Source organism: Montipora capricornis, chromosome 10 (genome assembly GCF_036669925.1).
Source record: "Montipora capricornis isolate CH-2021 chromosome 10, ASM3666992v2, whole genome shotgun sequence".
Lineage (NCBI taxonomy): Eukaryota > Metazoa > Cnidaria > Anthozoa > Scleractinia > Acroporidae > Montipora > Montipora capricornis.
Window position 1 is genome coordinate 38269966 of NC_090892.1, and position 19786 is coordinate 38289751.

At 40.7% G+C, this 19786-nt stretch overlaps 1 protein-coding gene across 2 annotated transcripts in view; it reads right to left on the reverse strand.

Annotated features, from left to right (window-relative positions):
- Positions 1-2402: 2402 nt before the first annotated feature.
- Positions 2403-19786, reverse strand: part of LOC138019509 (FACT complex subunit SPT16-like) — a 42942-nt gene continuing 25558 nt past the window's right edge. For both annotated transcript variants that reach the window (XM_068866321.1, XM_068866322.1), the window contains 16 exons: positions 19090-19152; positions 18016-18151; positions 15574-15675; positions 14115-14139; positions 13941-14014; positions 13632-13676; positions 12293-12346; positions 12105-12176; positions 11362-11474; positions 9711-9786; positions 7870-7926; positions 6501-6613; positions 6086-6215; positions 4584-4710; positions 4036-4110; positions 2403-3461 (listed from right to left, as the gene is read on the reverse strand). In XM_068866321.1, the coding sequence (XP_068722422.1) occupies positions 3361-3461; positions 4036-4110; positions 4584-4710; positions 6086-6215; positions 6501-6613; positions 7870-7926; positions 9711-9786; positions 11362-11474; positions 12105-12176; positions 12293-12346; positions 13632-13676; positions 13941-14014; positions 14115-14139; positions 15574-15675; positions 18016-18151; positions 19090-19152 (1363 nt within the window). In that variant the 3' untranslated portion in view covers positions 2403-3360. The remainder of the gene's footprint in view (positions 3462-4035; positions 4111-4583; positions 4711-6085; positions 6216-6500; positions 6614-7869; positions 7927-9710; positions 9787-11361; positions 11475-12104; positions 12177-12292; positions 12347-13631; positions 13677-13940; positions 14015-14114; positions 14140-15573; positions 15676-18015; positions 18152-19089; positions 19153-19786) is intronic.

The following is a 19786-nucleotide window of genomic DNA, read 5'->3' on the forward strand; positions in this document are numbered from 1 at the left end:
ATGAGGGAATGACATGCAGAGTGGTGCAGGGCCCGCTTCAGATTTCTTCAATGTCACGAATGCGTTCGACAAGGATGCCTGCTATCACCTTTCATGTTTATAGACTGGATATTGAGGACCACCACCGAGGGAGCAAAGAATGGAATTCAGTGGACCATTTGTCACAGTGAAGGACTTAGACTTAGACGCTGATCATTGGCCCTTCTTTCACATAACCATGAACAGATGCAAAGCAAGACCACTGGACTGGCAGCAGTATCAAAAGAAGAGGACTGAAGATCAACAGGGGTAAATCATAGTTCTGTTTTTTTTGGAAAAACGAAAGTAACATCCACCTAGTTTACAATTGCACGCGCTCGGGTTGTACGGCATTTTGAGCAGTCTAGTCTCCCCCGCAGCCGTTGTTAGTGTCGTCACGCAACGCTGTGGGGAGGAGCGTTGAATAAAGACACTAAGGACGGCTGAGGGGGAGACCACCCATAACTCTAACCAAAGTTCTTTGGGTTAAGGAAACACCTCGTGACGTGTATGCAAAATAGCATGAATCTCATTATGCAGCTGTAAAATACCATAATACCCTTTGTTTGCCCTCCAAAATTTTGCAAAAGGATTGTTTTTATTTTCTCTTGGGACCATTGTAACTCCCAAGAGAAACTAGAGACAATGCTTACGCAGAATGTTGGAGGGCAAACAAAGATTATTAAGGTATTTTTGAAAGCAGCCTATTGGACATGTATGACGCAACTCTGTAAAATCATTTTTCTGCTGACGGAGGGTTCGAAAGAATTGCCTTCAAAGGCTGTCAAAATAAGGAAACAAGAACACAACATAAATCGAGTTGCTGCATGCCTCAGTTTCAAAGCGAGTCCTGATGCACAAACATTCAATAGTGTTGTTTCACTTTAGACAAAACTCAAAACACTTTTATTTAGGAAATGTTTCTATTGATTTTTATGCACGTTTTAAGTTTAATGTATAATGTGTCGCATAGCTATTTTTCTATCATGATGTAAAGCGCATTGGGATATAGAAATGCGCTTAATAGGAACCTATGTTATTATATTATTTATTATTATTATTATTAGGTGAATTGCGTATCAAACTCATTTCCCTTACAACAGTTGAGCACCAAGACTCACTTCGAAACCGAGACAAACAGCAATTCGGAAATGGCCCGGCAACATCCCACCCCACACCAAACAAATAAAAATTGACAAAAAATTCCAAATTTGAATATTAAGTCGATTGTTCACAAAACATATTAATTGTACCAATGACCGAAAAAAACAAGTTCGTCAAACTCAAGGAATTATTTCACGACTGGTGAAATTATGAAGTCTGACAATTAGCCAGACCACACATCCTCTCTCCGTCTTTCGCCAAATCACTTCCTTGCCTTTTCTTGACTTATTGCAGTTCTAAACAAATCATTTTGTACACTGCTGAACTCCTAACGTTTTTGCCTTTTGAAACTAAGTTTGATTAGTCTGCTTTACACATCATTTTTACATTTACCCTGCATGGTGAAATCAATTGTAGTAAAGATCCTAAATATTAAAAGGTTTTATGAAGCACAACAGTTCTACTAGCAAAATATCCTTTTTTGCATTTCTAGTTTAAGCATCTTTTTTGGAAATAAAAAGAAGCAATTGGCAATATTGCTTAACAATAGAAATCTGGAAGCGCCCGAGAAAGATTTGCCCCTGAAAGAGGTGTGGTGAGTATATTGAGCACGCAATTAAACGACGGAACCACAAGTTCGCAAAGATTTAGCGCACACCACAACATCTTCTGTAAAGTTGTAAAATTTTAAGGATATGAAATAAAAACTGGTGGTGAAATTTCGAGTCACGTGCACTTTAAAGGATAACTGTGTTCAATTGAACTTTGATTCCAGTTCAGCTCGAACGCAATTTTCCTTCATTCCCGACTTACAGTTTTCTACACCAATCGACCAAATTCAGACTTTGAACTGAGAATGTCGGAACAAGCCATCCGCTTAAGCTTTTCTAGTCCCCTTTCCCCTCGCATATTGCTTACTCATGCCCTTCTCACCTTATCTCCTTACATCTACGCCAAACTTCACGCACGACAACAGCGAAACATTTCCGGCTCGTACAGAGGAACAATACGTCATGTAAATTCCGTGTTGAATGAGTACCACAACTTTACAGTGTTAAAAAAAGCCCATATGAGCGGCTTTCCCACACAAAAAAGAGATCAAAACTAAACTATCGCAATTTAGGAAGCACAAAAACTGGAGTTCAAACGGAGAAGTTCCCAATCATTACGGCTCCATCGAACTTCTTACAAAATGCATGTAGTCTTTATAACTACATCCCCATTTCGGGTGCCGAACAAAACGGAATTTCGAGGGAATCGTTAAGTGACCACTCAACATAAGCGGGTTAATTAATCTTTTATGATCGAGAATACACGACATTCCTTACATTCAAGCAGCAAATATGGAATGATTTTCGAAGAGAATCGTGAATCACCGAGGTCAAGGATATAACTTAAGCGGTTTCAGACAAAGCCTAGGGAAAACTGAGTCAAAGCTTGAACGAAACTCCAACATCATTTTATCTGCGCGTTTGAATAAATTAATAAGTCCATTCAAATCTTACGATCACTTATTGTGTGATACATCGCAAACTCGCAATTGAAAAGATCGCAAGTGGCCTGAAAGCCCAATTGTAAAGCCCAACTGTGAAATCGCACTGTAATTGCTTCGGTAACAAAGAAACTGTTAAAATTGCTTCCTCAACTGCAACGATATCACCGCCTTCGAAAATCAATAGTGAACTTTCTTGTGCATCTGTTTGTTCTGCTGTACAACGTAAATCAAAATTTCGAGAAAACAATTACACTGAGAAAAATCCAAATAACACAGAACGCAGCTCGCCCAGTCGTTGCTTAGCTTTGTAAACTCTTTTCACTTAAAACGACGGTCGTTTGATTTATTCTTATCTTTTGTTTTTGTTTTGTTTTAACAAGTGCTTTCGACATATAATCACAGAACCTTTTCACACTTTTTTTGAAGGTGTTTGTACTGAAAAGGCGGGTAAAAACATCTACAGTAACTCTCTCGACACAAAGTCTTTCGTTTGCAAAAGAGTTCAGTTGTGTTCATCACAGTTACGGCGCGAGTGGGAGGACTATTCTTTCTTCACGTCGTCCAGGAAGCTATAATTACTAAACCAAAAAACTATCCTGTTAAAAGTCGACTTAAGCTCCTAGAGACACGTTCAGAAAGAGGCCAGAATCACTCTCATCAAGTGGAAACACAAATGTTCAATTGATGTCAGGATTCCTGTTTGGTCAGAAAGCACTGCTTTCTTCAACTGGATGTCGATCTTTTTAATGCTTTCTCTTTTTGCTGCGCGGCGAGTCATGTTTGTTACTGGTCGGTTTTTTTCTCTTTTTGGTCGGTGTCTCTTCCATTCCTTTCTCGCGATCAGCTGAGGAAGAACAAACAAAAGTAAAGAGCCAATGAGCGGGAACTTCCTTCTCTCGACAATAAAAAATCATCTTAATAATATTGGGACTTGCAATGGAAAAATCAAGAATGCAGCCAGTACTGCCACGATGAGCAAGCATCTTTGCGCGTTCATGATTCTGGTGTAGCTCAACTAGGAAGTAATTGGTTCGGAAGAAAAATCTCCGGCGAAAACTGGAATGTTGCTAATTTGTTCTAGAAACAATTCAAGTTATCACAGCCGTGTTTCCGACTTATTGGCTTACTTCGCCAATTAATGCTTGCCAACTTTCCATTACGTCGCTTGTGTATAAATTTACTTCCGAATTTATATCTGCGAAAAGGTTACATTGGGGGTATTTTATATTCGTTGTTAGTCATTGGCTTCGAGTGCCAACGTATTGGAGACAACCTCTTGAGTGCGAATTAAGGTGAACGCTGTGTTTCGCAAGTATAAAAATAACACAAGACAAGTAGCGTAAACTTTCAAGATATTGGTAACTGTTTTAGCCGTGTGAAAAGGACGCCTACGGTAACTCTGTAAAATTGTTACTTACCTCTAGCAGCTTCCTCTTCCAGTTCGGACCAATCTTTGCCGCTTTCTTCTTCGCTGCCCATGTCTTCTTCGATGTCTACAACAAAAAGAGGAAATAAAATGCTGACTCATTTGGTTGTCCACTGCAATGACCAGCTTCCTCTTTGTAAGACAAGGAAACGTCCTGCCGCATGGTAGAATGACTGTGTGAATTTTACAACAACTCAAGAATCCGTCTTCACATCTTCTAAAGTTGCTCGATAACGAAAGCCCGCGACCTTTCAAATTCAACTTTGAGAGAGCGCAAGATCCTTCCAAAGAAAAGTTAGGTTTTCAACTCTAGCTAGAATACTGGCCCCAGTTGTTCGAAGGGTGGATAGCGGCGCTATCCACTGAATAAATCACTATCCACTGGATAACTTAATTGGTTTTGCTGCCGTTTATCCGCTGGATAGCGCTATCCATCGTTTGAACAATTTGGCCCAGAACTTTACAACCATGCAACAAGTAAGACAAGACTGACTATGAGCATTCTCTCGACTTGCACGTAGGCCAGAAATCCTTCCTTACCGGACCCCTCTTCGCTGGTTTCTGTTTCAGAAGAGTACTCCTCTTGGGACGACTCTTCTTCTTCTTCAGAGCCTGACGGAGCGTACTCACTTTCTGGTTCGTCCTCACTATCATGCGCTTCGTCTCCCTGAAATTAAAAGAAGCGCCAATAACACATTGCAGCCAGGTTGCCAATCACACATAGTTTGATGCTACTTTGGTTTGCAATTTGAATTAATAGTGCAGCTTAAAAAGGGACAATTCAGATACCCAAAAAAGGACTCAGTAAACGCGCTGTTACACTGTGCGATTTTTCGTGCAACTTGTTTCGCAAGGTCAATGCGACACAAGTTGCACGAATCTTCGCGCAATGTAACATACCTTGCAACGGCCAAAAACGTTGCGAGACCAGATGCAGAACCCGTTGCGGAAAGAAGAATTGAGTTCTACTTTCCGCAACGGTTGCAACGAATGTTTTAAGCAATGTGCATTGTAACATCTGTCCTGCAATTTGTGTCGCAACGGTTTGCGGCACCAGCCAATGAAAATGTTCCTTTAACCTCATGTGATCATCGAAAGCAGACAAATTTCATGAAACGTTCCTCAGCGTAATACCCCTAAAACAAATTGTTTCGTAATGTCAGAACGTTTGTAGAAATGGCGTTGCGACACAAGTTGCACGAAAAATTGCACAGTGTAACAGGACCTTTGAATTGTAACCTTTTAAAGCCCTACATTCTCACAAAATTCATTGCGCTCCGTGACTGAATTTCGCCGTTCAACACGAAATTACTGGCATGTTGTTAACCCCGCTCGCTATTCGCATGAGTGTATTCACCCAATGAGATTACGCATTTGGACAAGCCGTCATTTAAAAACAAAAACAAACGACCGCAATGACTTGGGGGAAATATAGGCCTTTAAGATATATTCAAAATTTTCCAAACTAGAAAAGCATCACTGAAACTATTCCCAGGGCCTGACACCAAAGCTAGTTGGGAATTTGATTATCGAAACCATGGAGAAACGTTTCGCACAGAGTGAGCACTCTGTGAAAAAGACCAAGGCCTTTATTTCATGTTTACACTCTTCACTTAACGATTTAAGTTCTTCGAAATTTGAATAAGCTCTGCCATGTCACCACACGAGAATCTGCAGCGGACTCGAGAGGTGGGACGAGGAGAAAAGGCAAAGCCTAAATATATGAAAGAAACTGAGAAAAATGAAACTGAAAGTGAAGAAATAACTTTGAGGGGGGATTATCATTTCTTTAGTCAGTGTAATAGTCATAAAGAGGTATCAGTGGAAGAGATGATCGAAATAACCTACTCACTTTATGCGGTTGCGGCCAAAAGCATAAAAAAAACCCAACACAAGAATGAAGTCGGTCTTGGTTTGCGCAAATGCATAAGTTTCATATTGTGTAACAACTGCCTCCATGTTTTCGTAACTCTCCGTAAGACGCTCTGTCGGACGGGAACACTAATTTACGCCCGCGTATGAAAATAATTCTTTAGACTCACGCTGCTGTCAGGATCGAGGAAACTCCACCCTCCGTTGTCGATGAATGCCTCGGGGTCGTCATTGATGGTTTTCATGATTTTGGCCCAGTTTAAGCTCTGGATTCCTTCGGTGTATTTAATATCACATGAACTGCAATGCAGAGACAACAACCGGATAAACAGTAAATCAGCGACTCCATAAAAGCAAAAATAATTAATGAGTCGGTCTTCATTTTTCTGCCATTGTTCGCCAAATCCCCGAACGGCGAAGGAGACCCGGTTGGTAGGCTAATAAACAACAACAGGGAGGAACTGGCACTAGTCCCTTATCTCCTAAGTGACCCTTTCAGCGGATTCTCTTTCTACATTGACGCAAAGAAGAGTAAGTAAACATTTCCAAGGGTTGAATAAGACTCTTGCATATCAGGCCACTTACTTTAACCAGTCTTTGACAGAATCGAGTGACGTCATTGGAATTGCATTGACGTGTTCCACTTTGCGTTTGTAGTCTTTGAACACAAACACCATGTCGAAGTTTTTAAGATGAAACTGCAAAAGAAAGGGAAAAAAGGTGAACATTTGCACCGTGCCCGTGACATCCCAGAGCCAAAACAAGTATTAGCCGGCTGGTACGTCAAAAGGGATAAACGCTGTGGGTTCAAATTCCTCGGAAACAGGTGTCGGGTTTTTATCCGACAAAGCGGGACACTTGGCCCGTGAAATCTAGTTGGAGACTTAAGACAATTCACATGCAAATGCTTAAGTAGACTTTCAGCAACGATAAACCGCTGCCACTTATGCGGGCTTCATCTAACATTAACTTCGCGCTAAAAGCCCACGCACTGTCTCATAGGTTTCTTTATTTCCACACATACAACTATACAAATTAATGGAAATGGAATTTGTTTACCCACGGAATACGTTAAGAGCGCCCAGGAGCTCGTTCAACATGTGTCCGCTCATTCAGGATCGAATAATACATTTTATACAGAAATGTGGTGGTTTGCGACGAGTTAATCATCAATCTGTTTGCTAACATCCAGTACCAGAGAGCATGAAGTTCTTTCCTCACCCCAGATATTAAGGAGTTGACATTTTTATGGGAAACTATGCCACCAGCATACAACACAAGGGGAATTAATTGTAATATAAACTGAGCATCGTTGACATAAAATAAGAAAAAGTATCGGCCCCAAAATTGAGCCTTGAGGAACTCCAGTTGAGCTTTGCGGATGATCTGAATCTGTACCATTAACCGGAACATATTGCATTCGTTTGCTTAAGTAACTGCGGAACCAATCTGCTTCTTTCCCCCCGATTCCATAATATGAGAGTTTCCCAAGTACGATGTTATGATCTATTGTGTTGAATGCCTTAGATAAATCTACAATCCAGAGCTATGTCTCCGCGATCAATAGCGAGCCGAATTCTATCCGTAAAACCAATAATAGCCATTGCATGACGTTCCTCGTTGTTTTCGGAAGCCAAATTGATAATCATACGGTAGGTTATTTTCTTCTAAGTGCTGAGTTAATGACCGACTAATTATGTTTTCAAATACCTTCGCAAATGTAGGTAACAATGAAATCGGCCTATAATCTGAGACTGGACTTTGCGGTTATAATACCGGGTTGGGCTTGGTATCCCTACCTACTTCAAATCCGTCTTAAATAAATTTCTATACAACAAGATTAGTTTGTAGCCAAAATTGTCCAACGCTCCACCTAATCTTGTGATCACCGCATCAAAAGAAACTAATAATAACAACAGGGGAAAGGCTGTTGTATCTGCCATAGCTTGCTTACCTGAACACGTTCGAAGTGAACGAGTTCAACTTCATCCAAAGTGATGATGAACGTCGGCTGTAAACAACAAATTAGAGTTAGTTATTTCACATGTCCCTCGCGCTGAGACGAGACCCTCTGCGCTGAAGATCTCCTTGCGTGGAGGACAATGGTTTGATTTTGGATTTGTTCACCTTCTGGTTTGCAGAAACACAACAAAAAGTTAACGGAGGGGAAAGCGGCAAACGTTTGTTCCACACACACTACCACTACACGATTGTTTCGGCCGCCTACGGGTCTTGAGAATCCATGGGACTTAAATCTGGGTTGGTCTTTCATATACCGTACCCGAAATAATTAATGTCCACAAAACAAAAGAACAAAGAGAACATAACAATAGCTATCAAGTGAAGCTATGATCCTCGCAGTTATGAACGCAATTTTTGCAATTGCGTAAAGAAGCCTGAAAAATTCAGGACTTCAACGGGCTTTGAACCCGTGACCTCGCGATACCGGTGCGCACCAAGAGACCATTGTATTCTGACCTCAGGTGAATTGCTCCCTATCAACAGTAAGGCATTTCCCAAAGATAACAATCGCTCAGACTATTGACCTCCACGAAGGCGCAACAAGCTCTAAAATGTTAACGCCAACTAATGTGGTTAAAATGCGCATACTCTTTGGTCACCGTGCTTAAAGAACATGTTTACTTGCACAAATTGATCTCAGTCCAACTAAAATTGTTTCCAAGCTTCCGGTTCAATGCATAATCGCAAGTATCAAATCGAAGAAATTTAAAGTCGTACTATGATGAAAACGTCACTTCCTTTCTTTCCTCAGATTTTGAAAGTGTGTTTGCTGAAAACCTGCCTGGCAAAATTATGAGCTTTGATTTTTATCCAAAAGCTGTTTACGTTGCGTTTCTTCTGGGGTAGTCAGGATGGCTTAGTGGTTATCAAAGATGCCTTCCACCTCTGCGACCCGGGTTCAACTCACGGCCCCGAGATTGTATGTGGGCTGAGTTTCAGTCGATCTCCACCTGACTCCGAGGGTTTTTCTCCGGGTACTCCGGTTTTCCTCCCTCAGTAAAACCAACTCCCAGCCTATCCCATCTGGCTGTGATGCTGTGCTCCAGTCATACATGGGTTGATGTCAGGGGCCGAGCGCCTAGCCGGCAGCACAGTACAGCTCCTTCGGTCCGACCTCGTCGAGCCGCGCCCTTCGCAATTCAGTCTCCGACTGCGAGTAAGGGCGTTTAGCAGGTCAGGCATTAATTTTGGATTTCACGATCCGCCATTACTCACCTTCAAAACTGACCGACTGGACCTCAGACGGTTGGATCTAGGGAAAAGTGACGTCATTTACTCACTTGATTAAAATTTTAGCGTGTAAACGCCGTTTGTTATGTATGCAAAAAAAGAGTTGCATATTAAGTCAGTCGCATACAAACGCCTTGTATTCTTAAACTAGCGAGTCTTTGACGTCATTTTCTCCGCGATCCAGCTTTCTCAAGATTTTAAAGTTAGTAATGGCGGAACATTAAATAAGAAAATTCCAGTTAAAATAAACAAGTGTCTTTGAAATAAAGGCTTAAAACATGGGTCACTTAGTGTTTAGTTAACATAGTTTTGAAATCCACAGAAAAAAAGATTTGATTTTTTGATCACAGAACCACTTTCACGTTAACGGAATAACAGGAAGCCCATGTTCTCTAGTTCGTCACATACGCCGTGCACACATTTGAGCCTTGTAACTCGCCTGAGCCTGACCTTCTTGTAAGCCCCCGGTGGTATATAGGCTATGAGTTGAACTATTGATTTCTAATCAGTGACCTTGTTGTTGTTGTTGTTGTTGTTTATTACCTGTTCAGTGATGTTAACTAAGCAGTGTGTGGTCGGTTGAAGTAACACTGTGCTCCGAGAGGGAACTCCCATGAACCTGTAGAAAAAGAACGCACGCACATTTAAAGTTACCACTTTGCTCACAAGTTTCTACCTTACTCAAGCATGCATCCCCGAATACTACTTTACTCAGCGGAATGGACGACTCAAAGCTCTTCTAGTCTGGTATGAAGTTACGAAGCTGTGACTTCCATTGATCTTTTCACCAACATGGCAAGAAGATTTGTTGCGCGAGTTAAAACAGTAATTCAGTTCGTAAGTAAAGTGCTTTCTTTGTGTCAAGGTAAGCTCGCGAATATCGTTCGTTATATTGAGGACTTCGTTACGTGGAGCTTCTTTTAAATCGCGACAAGGTAAACTATTCTATTTGGCGCTAAACGGGGTACGAAGCAGAACGGGATTAAGGGGGACAGGAATAGCTGCAAAGGGTAAAAAACCCCTGGGGTTTCACAACTAGGACGCGTTACGTATATTGCAACCCGCCGGGCAAAAAAACAATCATGCGACGAGAGACTAATTTGAGGTTTTCCCGACCGAAGGCGTTCTTTGTCTCGGCAGGTGGAGTTTAGAACTGAGATTTTTATCAACGTGACGTCAGACTTAAGGACTCTGTTATTGGTTATGACTTTGCATGAAGGCAGCACGTGCGATTGGGTAGGACATCGCGCTTCCTACCCGGAGTCCCGGGTTCAAGTCCCGCTCGCCTTGTGTGAGGACTATGGAGTAATCCTCAGTTCAACCTGTCGACTGTGCTTGTAGACGGCCAAGTGTTTATTCCTAACAGTTGTTTCGCTAGCCCACGGGGTTGCAGACTACGAGCAATCCCTCTCTCGTCACATTAGTCACATTAGTTCTACCAGCGAGATACGGAAATAAAAGCAAGAGGAAAAACAGCCGCGCGATATCTGGGTCACTTTTCCTCAAACTTCGGGAGGCCATCTTTCCGAGCGAATTCGCCAGTAAGAATGAAGCGCCGAAAAAAGGACTGCTCGTAATCTTTGAAGGAAGTGGTCATACTGTCCATTTCAATGAATTTAAATAGACGGTTTAATCGCCGGTTTTCACTGTCACTCCATCAAAACCATTCAACAAATAAGTCCAGAATCAAAGATTCAGGTCTCTGCGATATTTCGTGCGGGAGATATTCCAAGAAATGTTTTACTCCAATTTATGAGGCTTTGTATGCAGTCGCCATGTTTGTGTTCCTCTGAGGGGCACAAATATGGTGGCCGGAAGCTAACAAAAACATACGTAATCGGGTTTTGCAATAAACCGCCTGTAGTCGTCTTCTCAGGGCTCATAAACATCTATATAAATACTTACTCTCATTCAAGGACTGTTCAGATTGCGAAATTTGGCGGATAACTTACGTGACAGCAGTATCTGCCGCCATTTTAATATTGTGTCACGCAAAAGCTTAAGAATTCAACCTTGCTCTATCACAAGACAAAAAAGCCTGATCAAACTGAAAATGATAAGTCTTAAGTTTTTCTAATACCTAAACTAAAATCTCAAAAGGATTAATAATTCCTTATTTTTTTTATTTTGATGACGTCTCGTGAAAACCAAGAATAAACAAAGAAGTAACACCCAAATTAATAGTAGGGCTTACCCGAGATCTCTGAAGGGAACATCAAACTCTACTTGTCCATGGGTTATTCCCTCAACTTTGTCGATAAAATTCTTGAACACTGATTTTAACCTTTGTCTTAATTCTCTTTCAGCCTGCAAATACCAAACAGGGTTTGTCAGATTCGAGCAGCTGATTAAAAACGACGATGAGCCAGCAGTTTTTTTTGTGTCGACCATTTGTTATTCAGTCGTCCACAAACACAGCGTTCGGTGAAACTTGAAAGACCCACTGCAAATAACCCGTCAGTAACATTTAACGACAGCTCCCCCATTTGCCTCTCGCGCCAATAATGCCTTCAGCTGCACTGTACGCAGGCTACATTTAACAACGAAACACTGTTTTCTTGTTTTTTGACATTCTTCTATCTTTTTCTGTGTCTACACAAACCTCCAAACGCACGCATCCATTTCACATAACCGTTTCCTTCGCGAACTTGGCGGTCGTTTTGAATACCCAAAAGAAGACCCTTAAACTTGCAATCTTCCCACAAGACTGAAATAACAGTCAAAGTTGCAAATCGACGACTCTAGCGAACAAATGGCACAAAAGAGTATTTTGGCACTGCAGGACGGATGAATAGGCCAAGTTGTCCTTCGAAAGAAATATCATTTCTACGGGCTTTACCGCGAGCGGTCCAACTTCTGCGTTTTTAAGCCCCGCAAAGCAAGCCTTATCTACAATTGGCGCGCATTTTTACATAAAGGTCACGTGATGGTGAATACCTGCTCAGCTTGCAAGTCATCCCTGTCGTGCATATGCTGATGTTTCCCAAGATCTGTTGTAATTTCACCAACCTAGGAAAGAGAGCTATCATTCAAAAACAGTGTAATAAAACACAACCGGTTATCGATTTAACAAATAGTTTCGACTCAAGAGAGGCATCGGCAAAATTCCTGAATTTTTCACTTACTTCTGTGTAAAATTGTATGTCTCGGTATTTCTTTTTGCCAATTATTATAGGATGCTGTGGACAAAGAATATACCAAGTAAAAATCAGTGAAAAAACATACCTTTGCAATATATATACGTAGACTGTACATCATTCTCACATTACAGACTTGGCGCATCTCAGCTATGCTTTAAGGTGACTGCGCGATGCATTTATGAGCTATGCTGTCAGTCGTTTTTTGACTCTATAGCTGCGTGATGCAGTTCTAGTCAATACCCACATTTCACTCTTGCACACCACAGAGTCTCCAGTGATTAGAGCACCCGACTAGATTACGGGGGGTCGTGGATTCAAATCCTATCTGGAACTCGAATTTTTTCCGAGTTTCCAACGGACGCAATAGACCATATTCGTATTCTCAGTATTGGGCTGGAACTAACTTGCAACAAAGGCTAATGTGGGGTAATCTTTTCAAATGCAAAGACCTTTTAATATATTTCCCCGCATTAGCCTCCATTGCAAGCTAGTTCCAGCCCAATACTGAGAATACGAATATGGTCTGCTTCAACATATATTATTTAAGATATAGGAAACAGGTACCGTGTTTCTATCGAATTATAGAAACACGAGTGAAAGTTTGGGAGAAGGAGAAATGCTGTGGGAACACGAGCCGCAGGCGACTGCTTCCACAGCTTTTTCGAGTTCTCCCAAACTTTCACTCGTGTTTCTATAACTCGATAGAAACACGGAGTACATGTTTTCTATTTCTTTTAGAAAACAACGCGACGAGAAAAAGGAAAACAACTTGTTAACTCTAATTATCAAAATGTAAATTCTCTTTGCTCGCACCATCACTACGTCAACAACTCGTGCTAGTTCTGTGTCTCCGTCGAGTTACAGACACACGATTTTTAACCAATCAGCGCGCGTATTTTCTTAGGTCTGTTTTCTAAATATCATTCTCACATTTGCGCACAAAAGTAAAAAAATATCCATTCCAAAACAGAAGCGAACGACTATCACCCAAACAAGTCTTGTGAAACTCCAAACGAAAGTAATCAAAACAGAAACAATTCAAAAAGCCGGGGTTATTAAAAGGGGACAAAAGGAACCGTAGTTCTCTCCATTTTAAGCAAACGCCAATAACATAAACAACCATCTCTTAAATGGACCCAAAAATGATTAATTCGTTTAGCCAGTAAAACTGTTCACAGTCTCTTGAGGAAGAAGAGACTTTTTTTTCAAAATTATAATTACATCCCACATTTCCGAACCATATTTTTTCGCGTAACGGCTATACGAGTAGTTTCGCTGAATTCGAGATGGCATCTCATACAAAAACAACAAGTCGTCGACGAACCTTTAAATGGAAGTGGAGCAAGATGATCATTTCTCCATCACAAGGCTACAAAAAAACAAACAAAAACAACATAATACAGTGAAATGAGATAGTTAGGGAATTCAAATCTGATAGTTTTGTTTCGCGTCGCAACAATATATTCACTTAAAACATAAATTTTCACGATATTAACCAAAAAATTCATTCGTTATTTTTATGCCTAAGAAATGCAAAAAACGCCGGGGAGACTGGCTGGGTGACGTAGGACTGACTTAATGTTTCAATGACCGAATGACTGTTTTAACTATGCAGAGGTAAGACAGTTCTTGCCTGGAAAAATGAATGCTTCACATTCCCGTACAAGATATCCACATGCTCTCCACGATACATGCCGAACCGGAAACCTACAAAAACAAGGAAACCAAAGATATCACATGGATTTGTCCATGTCCCCTCCCCACCCCTCGAAAAAAGAAATAAAAACCGTGAAAAACAGCCGCTTACCATTTGTGTGAGCTTCTAACGTTCCCTAAAGATAGAAAAAATGATAACAATAACAATTGGTTGAGTAACAGAATTTAATCTTGACACTTGTTTAACACAATGTTTCGAGAAAACTTACGTTCAATAAAAATAAATAAATGATAAATGAATAAAAAACAGTGGAAAAAATAAATGTTTGATACGTAAGCATCTGTTTCCGACAGTAGAGCATCAAAGAAACACAGAATCATGCAAGAAGAAACCGCTTGTTAAAAAAAATAACTTGTTTCTAACTTTTAAAGTAAAGAACTAAAGGTGAATAAACAACAGAAGCAGAAGAAAATTAGATGAGACTTTTCGGTGGATTATTTTCGTGAAGTTTTTTCCTTGACTGTTTTTAACAGTGGGCGCTTCGCATCTACGCTCCGCCGTGAAACTTAAAAGCAGTTTTGTTCAACTCCTAAAGGCACACATGCGTTTATCACACCAAAGAGCAGAAGTGCGTCCACCGTACATCATTTCCTCTAGTCAAGACCAGGGAGTCATTGTTTCGGCGCTTACTAACCATTGGCTTAAGAAACTTTGCGCGTCAATCTTGATCAATCAAGGCAAAGAGAAAAATAGGCGCTGGAGAGGCGCATGCGACTACTGCGGAGATGTACAAGGGGAAATATGGAAGAAGTAGAATATTTGTTGAATATTCTGTTATGTGAATAGGGGTAGCTAAACTCTGGGAATGATTTTCCACCTTTCATATCGATAGTCTCTCGACATTCGCAAGCAGTAGAGTACATCGTTTTCACTGTCGCACAATAAAAATAAACTCGAAACCGTTCAATGAAAAAGGCCAAGAACTTGGATTGTTGCAGGGAACAAATATATAAACCACCTCTCCAATTCTCAGGTCTGTAAGGCACATCATTTCTGGGTTATTTGTCTAAGCGTTTCACGCAACTTATAACAATAGAGTATGCCTGGAGATGGCATGTCAGTGTTACTTTTCGCTCATGAGATAAAATGTGTGAATGAACACTGTGACATCTCCCAATGTACTTGAAAGGCTCAAACTGCTGAGATTCATAGGGATAGAAATTGCTTTGCATTAAGGTGTCACGTAAGGTGACAATTCGGAAATTCAAATTTTGTATTCTCGAAACGAAAGACGTCACAATGAAACAACATGAAAAATGATTTATTTCTAGGTCATCTTCAACCTCCTATTCAGACGACCTTGCGAATTTGATGAAGTCACTGTGAAACCATCTATAGTTTGACAATTACGTGCTACTTGAAATTCCAAAAACTTTGTTTATCTCCCAAACGGGCTCGATATTCCTACGAGGCGGAAGAGGCTCGTGTTTTCCCTCAAAGGGATACAGGGACCGTCTAGGACAGTTGTGATTGGTTAAAGTGTCGCTTTCTTTGTTGCTTTCACGGCACTCAACCGCTTGATAAGAGAAAATCACCACCATGAACTCACCGGTGACCTTCTCTGTGTGATGCTGGGTCTGATATACAAATCTTTGAGCTTGGGATTGCCTTTGTTGGGGTTCAATATGAGGTTACCTTGTTGAACTACGCCCTATAAACATTAAAGAAAATCAATCTGATTAGACAATGCATGAGCTAGAATAAAGAAAACGGTACGGTAATCGAAAATGAAATCAACCTTAAAACTGTCTGGTACAAGTATATAAAAAACAGACTTAACTGGTCAGAGTGTAATGAGAAGTGCTAGTTATATATAAAAACCATACCGTTATATCATTACAGTATATCTTTCAGATAGTACGCGCACCATGATTGGCTAATTTAGCGAGCCGTATTATACAGTACGGTCCGCTAAATTTGAAATTTTGATGCAACATTTTCTAGGAAGTTTCCCATCTTGTTTATTTCAAATAAACTTGTGAAACTGTTTCAAGCAACTATTCAAAAAGCCAATCAGTCTCGACCCCAGAGCTCTTTTCTTGACTGAGGGAGAGAAGAGCTCTGGGGAACCCTGAAGCAAGGTGTCTTCTCATTGGTTTTCGTGAAGAACAATCAAAAGCGTCTCTAATTGGTGCATTCATGTTAGCGCGAGGAGTGAGCAGGCACCGTAAGGTTCAAATAGCCAATTTTTGGCTATAAGAGCCCTACAGCGCATGTTCTCCTACACAGAGTTTCCCAGAGCCTTGGGTTGATCCGAGGCTGTGGTGACGAGAATGAAAGCCAATAAGACTTCTTCGATTTTCAGAGTTTCGCGCATGTCCTTCATTTTGTGGCACTTGAATGTTCCGCTTGACCTCCCGCGCGTCTTATTACCTCGAAGATATACTACATATCTTTCTAACCCCGTTTTCCTGATCAGAACCGTAAGTTACGGATCCTCGTTATTTTCCCGTTGATTTATGGCTCAAGCGTAGAGCACGCGGAAAAAAAAACTCGGTCCGCAACCGAAAGGGCCGACCTCGAACTCGGCCGCGCACCGGTGGCTCAGTTGGTTGAGCACCGGGCTGTCACGCGGGAGGTCGCGAGTTCAATTCCGGCCGGACCAACACTCAGGGTCTTTAAATAACTGAGGAGAAAGTGCTGCCGTTGTAACTACATCTGCAAATGGTTAGACTTTCAAGTCTTCTCCGATAAGGACGATAAGCCGGAGGTCCCGTCTCACAACCCTTCAATGTTAGTAATCCTGTGGGACGTAAAAGAACCCACACACTTGTCGCTAAGAGTAGGGCACGTAGTTCCCGGTGTTGTGGTCTGTCTTCTGTTGTGTATCATGGTTGGGAGGGTAAAAAAAGGGGCCACAGTAATTGGCGCAAGCTGTTGTGGCGCTCTGCCAGCTTGACTGGCAAAGTTAATAAAATAATAAGAGGTATTGTGCAGACAGATCCTCGCATTCAGACATTGAACATTATTTCTTATAAAGTACGACAGACATGACGAAATTCAAGACGGAGGGTTGGTGGAGCTTTCAAAAACAAATAACTTCGTGGGACTACAATAAACAACGGTATTATTATGTAGTACTTCTTTGCACAGTAGGAAATATACCACTTCGAAATGGAGGAAAAGAATTGAAAGCACGCTATTTTCATCGGTGGCGTGTGAAGGTTGAACATTTATCGAATGCAATAATTCTCTATGCGTCCGGCGTTTACTTTAATAAACTCAGAGCGCGTCCCTTAACGACAATTTGGTGACTGAACACAGTTTTAAGCCCTCATACTGCCGTTTCTGCCATATTTAAGCAATTTTTGCCTGGAAGCTCAAACTTGGTCACTGATAAATGCTACTACAAAGGTTCTTTTTGACAGTTAATGTGCTCTGCAGGGTGCAACGCATCTAGATTGAAACAACGCCTAAAGAATGCTTATTTCTCATTTATGCAAAATTCAGCCATAAGCTTTTTTTTTGCTTACTTAACTGAAATAATTGATATAAAGTACGTTTAACAGCTGTATCATAGACGGTTTTTTCATAATTCGCTGTCAGACGTTTTTTAGTTTTTCCAGATTCTTGGGAGTTAAATTTCCGATTTTTTTTATACACGACTTATTTGTAGTGGGAACCATTTCAATTCCAAATTTCTGCAAAATCTAATGACGGGTTTGCGAGAAATTTGGTAATATAGCAAACTGCTGTCGGGTTCAAATTCAGTTTGAGCGAATGCGCGCGCAGCTTTTGCTGCGTTCCTCTGCAGGATTTTCACGCAACGCAACCGCAATTCCGAGACCACCTCAAGAAGGAGAAAAAACGTTTTTGCCATACTGGCCACATTTGCGTTATTTTCAAAATCCGCGCCGGCCTTCAATTAACAGCGTTGACCGTAGAAAAATTGTGTTCAGTCACCTTAACGTCTTGCCAGGTACATGAATGACCATTACTTCATTTCAGCTAGCTCTATCAACAAACACAGTCCAGTATTTGAACGACCAACCTGTCTCTCCTTTTCCTCCGCTTCTCTTGTTTTAAATTTCTTTTGCACTTCTTTTATCAGTCGAAAAGCTGTACTTAGGTTAATGGCTGGCGGCTGGGATGCTCCAGGAGCTTTTGTATTCGAACTTCGATACGTTCTAGAGGCGAACAAACATCAAAGCAAAACACTATGCATTACAATCAATCGATCGAGAAAGATTAACGCCGTAACGGTACGATATTCCAACCGAGTTTCGTGGGGAAAAAGCGTTTCAAGTAACCCAAAGAGTTTCATGAACAAAAATAAGTAAATAAATAAATAAATAAATAAATAAATAAATAAACAAGTGTGCATGTGCACCTTGGTCCACTCAAAAAACCTTTTAACACATGCCGTCTTTGATAGAGAGTGACTGAGTTTCCCTCTGGAAAACAGCAAACGGGTAGAAATAACATTGGCCGATCAGAACAGACGCAAAATAGGGCCGTTATACGTGTACGAGAGAAAATAAGCCGCGGCTTACTCTGGCCGCGGCGTACATAAAACGCGAAAGGAACTATTTATACGAGTATAAACTCCAAGGCCAGGATAAGCCGCGGCTTGAGAAAGCCGTGAACGTAGATTTTGTACCATTTATACGGGGTGTTCGCGTCTTATGTAAGCCGCTTATTTTCTCTCGTATAAACGGCCCTATTAAGATAATGATAACGCAAAGTGCTGCAAATAAATCAAGGCAGGAAAACGCGTGCACGAGAGAAAAAAAAAAACAAACACAGAAGACTTGATCTTGATTTCACCGATTATCGCCACAAAGCGTAACGAACTGAATATTCAAAGAACTCCTCAAAATTAATTTCGACATTTAAATGATAACAGTTCTAATTTCAAAATCTCAGCAACGTAACTAAACTCAGCCAAGCTTGGCTCGCATTATTTTTGTGCTTTGCACGATGTACATCTTTTTTTTTTTCGTTCTTACAAGCTCACGATGGATTCATGGAACAAGAACTCTCTGAAGTTAATAGAACTTACAACTGCAATGTTCTGGTAGGAAAAGTCGACTTAAGGTCAGCGATGACACAAAATCACACTTACAATTCTTTAACAAACGTAGCTTCAGGTTGTGCGAAAATATTTCCCTCTGAACGACCTACAACACTAAAAAGAAAAACTTGTAAATTATGACCTGGAAATGGAATCACACACAATTTAGGTGGTAAAATGCCGTTTTCCACCATTTAAACAGCCAAGGCCTGAAAAATACCACTGGAAGTTATAAACTCTTGTCAGTAATTATCTCCTAATAGGACTAGGCAATTTAAACCACGTCTCAAGAATTCTACAGATATCCCAATATAAGGGTCGCTATAACGAGAAATGCCTTACCATACCGCTGCGTTATGGTACCATGTGGAACTATAATTGGTGTTTCATTTAGAACCATGCTATTGTCTTTACGTGAAAAGTCACTATGGAGTCAAACCTTCAAGCAAAGTCAATTCAAGCCAAATCGATTTTCATTTAACTCAAACAAAATTACATTGTTTGCAAAAGGATTAAAATAATTTATGTTTCAGTTACATACATTATGATTGAAAAAAGATAGTGTAGAATTCTGTACTCGTGTGGAGCCTAGTTAATGGAACAAATCAAGTAGGTGACCCACACAAAATATTATAAACAAAAGGAATACGGAGCTAAATTTATTTAGATAAAAACGTATTACCTCATGTACCAACTAGTAAATATTAGAGTTAATATCGCCTGTAAACTACTCAAGAACACTAATATG